Raw genomic sequence first — 11,937 nt, forward strand, 5'->3', positions numbered from 1 at the left:
TTTGGACAAAAACCAAGTGCTGGATCGATCGGTGGATCGATCCAGGCTCTGGATCGATCGATGGATCGATCCAGGCTCTGGATCGATCGGTGGATCGATCCGCACCTATCCCAGCGAAGATCCTCGGATCGATCCGTGGATCGATCGGAGGTCAATCGATCGATGGATCGATTGGGGGCCCTCACGCGATAAGCGCCGGATCGATCCGTGGATCGATCGACAGCGCTTCGAAATCAGAGGCTCGGATCGATCCGTGGATCGATCAAAGCCCCCGATCGATTGGGAACATTGAATCGATCGGGATCCGACCGCTGACATCGTTTATAGCTGCGGCGTTCGATGGGCTGCGGCAACACTCTCCGATTCACTCGAGCTCTGCCAACTCCTCCGGCTCAGCTCGGATCGCGGTTCTTGAAGGATCTTGGAAGCTCTCCAAGTCAAGAGGCGAAAGCCAAGAAGAGAAGCTAGGGTTAGGGTTTTGTACTCATTGTAAGCTTGTAAGCTTGTATTTCTTGTATCCTTTCCCTCTCTTCTTGTATTGAGTATTGTAGGGCTTCTCCGCCCTTGGTAGTTACCACAAAGGAGAGTTTTATTTAGCGGAGGTGTGTGTGTTGGTGTGGATCCTTGGATTAGTCACCTCTTGTGAGGTGGATACCAATAAACCAAGCGTGTTAGCGTTGTGTGTTTGTTTATGTATTTCCGCCGCACATCTTTGAAGGAACAAGCAACGCCGAGCGAACGCGACGAGCTATTCACCCCTCTAGCTACTTTTGGTCCTAACAAGTGGTATCGAGCAGGTCGCTCTGAATCCACCGGAAAGGGCAAACATATCAAGAAAAGCTAGAGGGTGAAGAAGTTGGAGCAAATTCTTCAAGTTCAAGATTCTATCAAGCTCAACTTCAAGATGCAATTCCAAGATGGACTTGGATTTGACACAAAGGTGGCTCCACCATACACTTCGGCAAGTTTCGATTCTTGGAGATCAAGAATCGAAAACTTTCTTATGATGGAGATAGAGCAATGGTTTGCTCTAATGGAAGGCTTCAAAGCTCCAAGCAACTCCAAGGGCAAAGTTCTCAAAAGGAGTAAACAAATTCAAAGGGGCGAGGCAAATGACAAAGTGACCAAGCTTCGGTCAACTTATTGCCTAGCCACATCTTGGCTCGAGTTGGAGAATTCAAGATGCCAGGAGCTTTGGAGCAAATTGGCCAAGCTTCATGAAGAGACCCTCCACTGTACCAAGAAGACTCCAAAGAGGGTGACTCTTTGGAGCAAGACCAAAGGAGGATTCCGAGGTTGATAAATGCTCAACCTCCGAAGAAGAGGAAATCCAAGAAGCTTCATCCTCAAGGGAATGCGAAGGGAACAAGGAGGGAGCATACTCCTTGTTTCACATTCAAAATGATGAAGCCTCCACCTCTAGGATTGAGGGGGAGCAATTCTTGGTGACGCCTGATCAAGAAGAAGGAGAAGCTTTGACATCTGGGTGAAGTGTAGAAGAAGAAGATTGTGCCACCTCCGAAATTCAAGAAATATCAAATGGAGGAGCAAGTGCCATCCCTATACAAGAAGGTATAAATGTTTCAATTAAAAATAAAAATCATATAATATGTTTTGAGTGTAGGGAAAGTGGGCACTACAAGAGCAAATGCCCTAAATTGGCCAAGAAGAAGGGCCAAGTGGCACAAAAGGGCAAGGAGAAGCTCAAGGAGACCACCCCCGGGACAAAGAAGAGCAAGGAGCACATTGTGTGCTTCTTGTGTCAACAAAAAGGGCATTACCGAAGTCAATGCTCCAAGGGGAAGAAGATGGTCAAGGCTCAAGGAGGCACTAGTCAAGGGGGAGCCTCCAAGGTAAAAAGGAAGGTAACTTTCGTTGAGCCTATTCCCTTGCAAAATGGTAAAAAGCATGCTAGGTCAAACTTTTATCATTTTAATGCGATTTACCATAAGAATAGGAAGCATGAGGGCTTTAAGGAAAAGCATGTGGCCCTACATGCCAAAACTACTATCCCTAAGGCTAGGAATGTGGGTAAAAACCTAGGCAAGAACACTAAGGATAATAGATACAAGCCCAAGAATAAAAATGCTCATGGATCAAATGAAAAACCAAAAACTAAGGACTTAGTGATAGAAAATCAAGTCTTGAGGTCAAGACTTGATAAAATGGAAAAGACCCTAAAAAGGATGGAAAATATCCTATTAGGGCAAAATGAGCATAACCTAGGTTTAGGGGTATAAAAGCCATCCAATGGCCATAGAGGTTTGGGATACAAACCAAAGGCTAAGAAGGATTTGTCCTCTTACCATAGAGTTCCATATAGTTATGGAACAAACCCTAGGTCTAGTGGTCAAGCCAAAAATACTAGGGAAGTCATCCCTAAGAGTACTTTTGCAACAAATGTGACTAAGACTTCTAAGAAGTCTAAGAAAGTCACAAACAAGGTCACAAGGGAGGCTATCCCTAGAGTTGACCTAGAAAATGTGACCAAGGCTTCTAAGAAGCCCAACAAGGTCACTAGGAAGGTATCTAGGGAAGTTATCCCTAGTGAGTACCTAGAGCATCCAAGGAGCACCAATAGGTGTTGGGTACCTAGGAGCATCTTCTCTACCCCATAGATGGGTTAGAGAGTGTCAACTCCGATTAGAAGGGTAGTTAACCCAACTTTGAGGAAATTGACACTCAAGGAGCATTTTCAGGGTTTTTGTTAACCTTTGAAAATGAAATGGAATTATTACTTACTCTTTGAAAGAGTAAATGTGCCTAGTGGTGGAAGAATTGATTTTAATCTTAAATGGCACATATTGGGAAATTCATAAGAACTATCAAGTTGGGATTTTGGTATGTTCTTAGACAATTTAAGGCAATCCGAGCCTTAATTTAAAAGTGCTACTCTTGTGGAAAAATGGAATATGCCAACATTTGAGGAATATGCTTAATTTTAATTGGCATAAATTAATCAAGGGAATAAGAAATGCAAACTTAGGCTTTGACATTTTCTTGAAGCACTTTGGGGCAATATAGGTTTAAGTTGTAAGTTTAGCTAAGACTTTAAGGATACTTAGATAGTTAATCTAGGTATATTTTATTTATGCTAAACCTTGCCATGATTGTTTGCCCATCATATGCCATGACATCATGTCTATTTTTGCATTCATGTTTTATTATGAAAAATCCAAAAATACCATGTCATGACATTCATACATCATGTAGTAATAGGGTATTTTCTTTTGAAAATTATTTTCTGTTGATGTATGCCATAACATAATCATGCATTAAGTTTAATTCCTTGTAATTAAGGACAAATGGCATTTAACGGCACTTATTGACAAGTGACATCCTAGGTGGATGTCTAACATCTCTAAAATGCCTAGATAGATATGCATGATCCCTAGATTAGGGCAAAAACCAAAATCTACATCTCACAAAGACTATAAGGTGACTTGTATGTGTTTTAGTGCATATTATATACAAGTGAGATGTTGGGATGATGAACAAAACTCAAGATGTTGATTTAGTGCATTCTTTTGAGTTTTAGGTTCATCAAAACACATAGTTATGTGTTTTCCCATCATTGGGAAAGCTAATGTACAAGTCATGTGCATTAAGCCCAAGGAATGTGATGAGATATTGGTTTTGAAAATGTTGTTAAAAATGTTTTTGGAAAACCTTGGTGAAGACTATCTTTTGATGGTAATCACCATTGAATAGTTAGACACAAACTTGAAGAAAAACACTAAAGTTTTTGCAAGTTTTCAAGTTTGTGTCAATCTTTGAAAATATGATGTATTTTCATAGAAAGCTATTTTTCCATAATTAAGTATGCCCTAAATAATGTCTACACGAAATTTCATAATTTTTAGATTTTTGTAGAATTTTCTAGGGGTTTCTGAAGTTGACTGAAATGGAATTTCAGCAACTATCGAGTCTCGATCGATCCATGGATCGATTGGAGTTCTGAATCGATCCATGGATCGATTCAACGGCTTGCAATCGAACTGACTGGATCGATCGACCGATCGATCCGAGTCTGAATCGATCGGTGGATCGATTGAGAAGGTTCAATCGATTGGAACTCAATCGATCCAAGTTGCTGATTTTGGCTGGGAAGGCCTGATTTCAACATCTTTGAACCTCTTTGAGTCTAGGTAACCATTCCAAACCCCTTAAATACATTTGTATACATACAAAGGGTGTTTTCATGTTGAAAACAAGGATGGATTGGTTAACGAAGACTAAGTAGAAGTTTAGGTTGAGGTTGTTTCAAATTTTGAATATTTGAACCTCAAAACTTCTAAATTTGGGTTTCTAATGGTTTAGGGATTCCAAGTCATTGTTGGTGCAATGACAGAAGTTACCACCATGTCTTTAGGGGAGGGACTCTTTAAAGACATGAAAATTATTTTCATGAACCTTGGAAGGTGGTTAACCTTCCGTTGAACTTGCTCAAGGTTGAGCATTTAAACTTGAAATGGGGAGAAATGGGAGTGGATATCCTCATTATTTCAAGTGGACACTCAGTGGTAGATAATGCTCAAGGTTGGGTAGTTGTCTACATCGAGGAGAAGTTAAGGATAAATGAAGGGTATGGGACCTTCATTATCGTGTTGATCGAGTGATGTTGTGAACAACGATGAGCAACTCTTGGGGAGAGTCTTCAACAAATGGATTTGTTGAAGTGTGCCAATGGAGCATAGGTTGATGTGTGTCCAACGATGGGTTGATGTGTGCCAATAGGGGAGAATGTATGGTTAAGCTTAGTCCTTCATTACCTATGGGAAGGTCATAGGGGAGAATGAAAGGACTCATGAAAGGGAGTAAGTTAGGCTTTCAATACCTAGAGGGTTGCCCTCTTAGGGAGAATGAAGAGCTTAATTTATGCTTTCATTACCTAGTGGCATGAAGAAGGAGGCTATGGGATTAGCCTAACACATATGGGATTGTAAGTGTTAGTGTGGTATTGTCAAACATCAAGGGGAGATTGTTGGTGCATATTCCCTCGGTCAAGGTTGACTGGGTAACCAAGCCGAGTCTTGGTTTGAGTTTAGATGTTTGATAAGATATTGATTGAAGAAGAGTCAAGTAGGTCAAGGTTGTTGGATACTTGAGGAAGTCCTAACGGGATGTTAGGCAAAATGAAAGTCTGGTGAGTGAAGCCGGAAGAAAAGTCGTGAGTGAAGCCGGTGGAGGAAGTCCCTGGTGGTGAAGCCGAAGGAAGTCTAGTGGTGAAGCTAGGCGGATGGAAATCTGGTGAGTGAAGCCGGTGAAAGTCCTAGTGGTGAAGCTAGGCGGATGGAAATCCTGGTGAGTGAAGCGGTGAAAGTCCCGTGAGTGAAGCCAGGAAAATCCGGATGGATCGAGGATGATCGGACATCTGGTGTGGGAAGTCCAAGTAGGTCGAAGGATTGATGGATACTTGGCATGAAAGAAAAGTCCAAGTAGGTCGAAGGATTGACCGGATACTTGGCACATAGAAAAGTCCAGTGGGTCAAAGGATTGGGACACTTGGTAAGGAGTCCTAGCAGGTCAAGGGAGTGACTAGATGCTGGGCATGACATACCAACAGTCGAGGTTGACCGGATGTTGGTTTGGAGGTTTGGGACTTGGTTTTGGACAAAAACCAAGTCTTTGGATCGATCGATGGATCGATCAGGCTCTGATCGATCGGTGGATCGATCCGCAATCCCAATGATCGAGCCTCGGATCGATCCGTGGATCGATCAGAGGTCAATCGATCGATGGATCGATTGGGGGCCCTGCGCGATAAGCGCTGGATCGATCCGTGGATCGATCCAGCGCTTATCGCGATCCACGGATCGATCCGTGGATCGATCCAAAGCCTCCGATCGATTGGGAACATTGAATCGATCGGGATCCGACCGCTGACATCGTTTATAGGCTGCGGGCGTTCGATGGGCTGCAAGCACTCTCGATTCACTCGAGCTCGCCAACTCCTCCACAAAGGCTCGGATCGCGGTTCTTGAAGGATCTTGGAAGCTCTCCAAGTCAAGAGGCGGATCAAAGCCAAGAAGAGAAGCTAGGGTTAGGGTTTTGTACTCATTGTAAGCTTGTAAGCTTGTATTTCTTGTATCCTTTCCCTCTCTTCTTGTATTGAGTATTGTAGGGCTTCTCCGCCCTTGGTAGTTACCACAAAGGAGAGTTTTATTTAGTGGAGGGTGTGTGTGTTGGTGTGGATCCTTGGATTAGTCACCTCTTGTGAGGTGGATACCAAGTAAAACCAACCGTGTTAGCGTTGTGTGTTTGTTTCTGTATTTTCCGCTGCACATCTTTGAAGGAACAAGCAACGCCGAGCACCGAGCGAACGCGACGAGCTATTCACCCCCCCCCCCCTCTAGCTACTTTTGGTCCTAACAGGGTATACTCGCCGAACAACTCCCCCACTTGGCCAAACAGTAGGATCCCTCGCGTAGCTCATTATATCCTTCTGAGAGTCAGTGTACAGAAGGGCATGGTCTGGTCTACAGACAAATTGTATGATGGAAGCTTCTACTATCATGTCAGAGATTTACATGCTAACAGGAATGATGTCAGAGATACTTTTCTCATATGTCTTTTCATAGGGCAGTTAGGAAAACATGCACGCGCCTTGAGAAGCGTGCACGTCTGCTACTGGAGCACTATATAAAGGGGGTCCATATACCGGTGGTGGTATGCGCTGTTTGTGCTTGAGCCCTATTGTTGCTACAGTTTTTTACCGTCTTTGTATTATTCCGATGACTGACTTGAGCATCGGAGGGTCAATGTCGGGACCCCTTTTTTAGCTTGGCACTGGCGTTTTTGGTTTTGCAAAACGGAGAGGAGTCTTCACAAGGTCAACTGTTGGGCCACATCCCTAGCCAGCTGTCTTTACTATTTTAGGACAGGATCATCAGCAATTAATGAAGAGAGTTGACACAAAGATATGAAGGAAATTGCTACAAATGAAATTAAATCAAAGATCTTACAGCTCTACAAAATAAACGTTTGTAAGAAAACTTCAAAAGGTCAAAATGTTATTGGTAGGGAGCAAATGAAGTTACACAAGAAAACCTGCCTATAGCAATGGTTGTATCACAAAGGAGTAAATCTTTGGTGTTGGGTGAAATCCCTAATTTACCTCCTTTCCAGATCGCATGGGCAGTCCTGGAAGGGGCTTGGGGTGAGGGTTATCACATGTCTTTGTAACAAAGGAGTAAATCCTGACCAATTTCCAAACTATTCAAAGAGAATTGGATGAAAAAAAAAAACTAAAAGTCTCAAGCAGACTTGGGTTTGGCTCTCGTCACTCTTGAATATAGGAAGACTCCAACTAGTGCTACTCCAGTCCCTGCAATCAAAATCCAATAGAGGATTTGAAAACTGATGGAAATACCAAGTTTTCAACAGTCGAGGAAGAGCAAGGATTTACCAATGGAATTAATAGGTGAAACTGGTGTTCTGAAAAAGATAACTGCAGATATTATGACTACCACTCGCTTCACACAGTTGCCGACAGAATGCGTGATAGGAGATACTCTGGAGAGTATCATGTATGCAGCCTGCCAGTTTCAGACAATCAATCAGACATGGAATCCGAAAATGATTCAGAGGAAAAGGAATAAATAAGATGAAGTGATGTTTAAACAGAAATGGAAGTCTTGTTTGCACTTGTTTAAGGATCTTTATCTAAATTTTTTCGGTAACATAAGTTTACTCATCTTCAAAGCATCCATGATATTGGATGCTTTGCTAATATGTTTAAGACTCCAGATAGAAATAACTTTGTATATTCATCTTGGTTCTCAATTTCAAAGTGGATTGATTAGTATATTTTTCTTTTACCATCCTACAAATCCTAGCTAGTCTCAGAGTGCAACCAGTTTATATATTCATGTCTCAATAGCTGTTTTGACCACTGTCATTGTGCAAAGCAACATGACTAGCCTTCTTACGGGGTACTAACAACACTCAAAACAGTCAAATAGCGATATTGTAACAGAACAGTAGTATAGTTTGTGAAACTTACCAAATGTGAAATGTTAGGTTACTATCTGTATTACATAGCATGGAGTTAGAAAGAAGAGGACATACTACTGGTCTAACTGCAATACTACCTATATTATCAACAATTTATATATCCCATGCTCGATTCAGATAGATTCTCCCTAAATCTTGCATCTGAAAATTAACCATTCTTGTGCTTGGTCATAATTCATAAAATGCTTCCTTTACGCAATGGTTATCGATTGCGCATAGTTGGATATATTGGGCACGAGTTCCATCAAGAACAAAATTGTGATCAAATATGATTAAGCTATCACAAATTGGCACTCTTTGAATAGCAAGCATTCAATATCTAAGCTCTTATTTCTGATTGTTTTGAGTTCCCTATTAATTTTTCCACTAGATTAGATCTTTTTTCCCTTTCTTTTGCATTCATGTAGTCCTCATTTACATGAATGCATTTGTGTTTTATAATTGAGTTAACACATCGAGCAAGAATTAGTAGGTAGAACTAGCAAACATCTGCATGTGCTTAACAATATCTGACCTGTTGATAAGCATGGAAACAAACACCAGCAAGGAATGACCTCACGAACACCTCTCTAATATTCAGTCCCTACAGTTACAAGAGTTAAAATCATCAATAAATAAGAATATGCCAATATAGATATTAGAGAAGGAAGGAGAAAAAAAAGTTCATTGAGTTTACTTACATCAAAGTGCATATATGCTGGAGTGAATTTAATTCCTTCAATGAGTATCGTTACAGGGGCTAGCAGTAAAAATGACATGATTGTAGTGATCGAGAAGAGATTTATGTCGTCTAGAGATTCCTGATTGATGAGAAATTATTAGTCAACAACAAAATTTCACTGATGGAATTTATATTATACAGATTTCAAGAGATTCACGTGCTCATCCTTTTGTTTGACTCATTATGGAAAAAAAAAACTGCAAAATCAGATAGATTCATGTTTCAGGCTTGTACATTAAGCAAAATTTCTGGGTTCAACCATTCAATTTCCATGTTGTACAATTCCAAATTCCAACACAAATCATTAAGCATTAAATACACAAATGAGAACTATGAAGTTCTGTTAGAGTACCTCACTTTTGGTCATTATCTTTTTGCTGAGCACATTGCGAGATTGGTTGGTAAGGTTTGAAGCCATGGCGCTCCAAAATCCAGCCCTATTTAAGATTTTAAAGGAAATGTGAGTGTGATAGATAAATTCTTGATAAATAAAAATAGGGTATGCTGGATTTGGAATAGTCAAATAGTAGGAAGAAAATAAAGGAGGGATGAGAGGAAATGAAATCAACAAAGAAATAATTACTTCATGAACTATTTATTTTTGGAGATGCTTACCAGTTGAAAGAAACTTCAGTCAGAGATGCCAAAGCAACACCGCCGACAATTGGCACAAGAGAAATCAGAACCAAAAAGGAAGGAAACTGCAGACGAAATAAAAGATCGAAATGCTTTATTACATCTTTGGATACTTTTGCCAAGCACAAAGCGGAATTAATAAATAAACAATCAACAATACTTAACATGCAGAAAAAGGTATATAGGAACTTCATCAAGCTCACAAGGGAGGTCAGAAGACAAGTCTTTAGAAGATTACCAGGAAAATACAAGAACAGAAAAGATACAAGGCTTCATGTTGGCAAAACTGAGAGTGATTGGATGAGAAAATTACCTCCCCAAGGAACAAGGCAGACAGAATTACTGTGAAGAAAGGCTCACTCGCCTTTATTGTATGAGTGAATGAAACAGCTACCATTCCCAGACTCATATTAGTAAAAACATTTGCCAAAGTGTGCACAATAGCCAAGGGAAGAATTGCAACGATCTGCCAATGGATAGTTGTGGCTGTAAAGGACATATAGGCCATAATAACGCAAGATCTACAATCTTAATGTTCAGCACCTGTTTGGAAGAGATCTTAGGCTTCTCATATATATTAGTGAGCCACATCAACAATATAAACACAGTCCCTATGCCAAAGTGAAACGCAGTGATGGTCATTGGGAACGGATACACCTTCAGAACCTGCAACAACCAATCTCTCTTGGAGATTCTAAAAATGCCATATTCAACAAAGTAAAGTATATTTCGACCAATCTCTTCTATCTAAGACAACATAAGAATTATAGAGTAATAAAAAAGATTCCTGCATAAAGAGTGATTTTTATTTAAGCATCCTGGATTGCACACAAAAAGGACAAGTTTTAGAGATTGTCCTTGTTTCTGTATATGAACAGGTTTAGTTCGTGTAGGAAAAAAAAAACAAAACTTATCATAGTAACTGTAACTCTAACTGAGGGGAGAAGATCAAACATAAAAGTCAAATAGCTCCTTGTCAACAAGTAAGATTTCAGAAAAAAAAAAAAAAAGGCTAGATTGTTCTTAGCAACGACAAAATAAAACATAGTTTCATACATCCTCTACAAAAGATACTCTACAATTTTTACTCGAATAAATGCATATCATTTTCCTCTCTATTTCGAAGAAGAATCTACCTCTTACTGTTTATTTCCCTATTCATCTAAAGAAGAATCTACCTCGCACAGGATTCACGGATCAATTTTTTTATTTTAATAAGAAAACCAAAGATTCCAGTAGTCATGATGGAAAGTAGAAAAAGCAGACCTGTTTGTCGTAGATGTTGAAGTAGATATTGAAGAGATACCAGAGGCCGAATAGAAATCCCAACTGTAACTTGTGCACCAGCCCGCTCGTTGAACTCGAGACCTTCGTCGCTGGCCTCGGCAGGCTCTCCTCGCCCCCGGCGGCCAGAGCGGCATCTTCGGCAGCCCTAGCCACGGTGGTGGGAACGATCGGGGGCTTGGGGACGGCCGGGCGGGGCGAGGGCGTGCAGATCCATGAGCGAGAAGGCGACGGCTCTTCCGAAGAAGAAGAAGAAGAGAGGAAGCCTGGCAATGCATAAAGATGGCTGGTTGCGCCGCCACCATGCTGCCGCCTCCGGCCGGCCTTCAATCGCGGAAGCAGAGGGCGAGCCGCAAAGGAGGCAGCGTTGGTGCTGTGCTGCAGCATCCTCGCTTCTTCATCTGCAAATAAAACAGGATCTGTATTTAGACGGAATCATTGTGCAAAAGGCGGGTCCCACCCCAGCAGTCCCTAGGCCGGGGCTCACAGAGATTCTAGGAGGAATTAAATCAGCGGTGAATGCTGACCCGGATAAAGCATGGTGTCTACGGAATTTAACATAGCCGGCCCAGATTATTCATCCAATGTACGTCTGTGGACCTTCGACCCTACGACTCATTGTACAAAGATGTCATGCCTTAACCGATTAATATTTTTTTAGAAGGAATCATGAATGAGACCGCGGTGGTGGAATCCTTTAGATTCCTTTTTTTTTTTTTGCCTTGAAATTTTATATTAAAAAGGACTTCAAAAATATGTTTGAATTCCTTTTATTGAACTAAAAAAAACAGATTGATAATAATAATAATAATAATTAATATTATTATTGATCAGTGGCCACTAGTCGTGTACAGCGCTGAAACAGGAGTCGTTGTTGAGGGCGATGTTCGCATGGTATCGTAGGACTGCAGGAGTGCACCGCTTGATTTCTTCCTTTAACCTGGCCGGAAAAGCAGTCGGGTTCAACTTTAATTATGGAAGATGTGGATATTCTAATAGCCACGTTGGAATTGTAGTTTTGCTTTGTAAAAAAAAAAAAGGAAAAGAATGATGTCATCGCTCCAAATTATTTGCGAGTGGGACTTGACAAGTCATCAAGACAAAATTGCACTGCTTCATCCAATAAGATTCTTTCTTTTTTGATAAATTCCAGTAACCATAAAGAATTTAAAAATAGGGTTAAAGCAGAAGCGAATAAATTTTGAGGTAGAATGATTTTTATTTCCGAACATAAACTCGTTAAAGTTGACCAAATAAAGATTGAACTCCACCTGGAATAG

At 40.9% G+C, this 11,937-nt stretch overlaps 1 protein-coding gene across 2 annotated transcripts; it reads right to left on the reverse strand.

Annotated features, from left to right (window-relative positions):
- Positions 1-6,824: 6,824 nt before the first annotated feature.
- LOC122038705 (phosphoenolpyruvate/phosphate translocator 2, chloroplastic-like) lies at positions 6,825-11,075 on the reverse strand. 2 transcript variants are annotated; one of them, XM_042598592.1, is made up of 9 exons: positions 10,640-11,075; positions 9,917-10,039; positions 9,687-9,839; positions 9,353-9,438; positions 9,090-9,174; positions 8,697-8,816; positions 8,531-8,599; positions 7,409-7,538; positions 6,825-7,327 (listed from the first exon to the last, which is right to left on the reverse strand). In XM_042598592.1, the coding sequence occupies exons 1-9, from the start codon at positions 11,042-11,044 to the stop codon at positions 7,257-7,259; spliced, it is 1,242 nt and encodes a 413-aa protein (XP_042454526.1). In that variant the 5' UTR covers positions 11,045-11,075; the 3' UTR covers positions 6,825-7,256. The 2 variants fall into 2 exon arrangements, with proteins under 2 accessions (XP_042454526.1, XP_042454527.1); XM_042598593.1 differs by having other exon boundaries at positions 9,917-10,067; positions 10,640-11,056.
- Between the last annotated feature and the right edge of the window lie 862 nt (positions 11,076-11,937).

The sequence above is a fragment of the Zingiber officinale genome, chromosome 1A (genome assembly GCF_018446385.1).
Source record: "Zingiber officinale cultivar Zhangliang chromosome 1A, Zo_v1.1, whole genome shotgun sequence".
Lineage (NCBI taxonomy): Eukaryota > Viridiplantae > Streptophyta > Magnoliopsida > Zingiberales > Zingiberaceae > Zingiber > Zingiber officinale.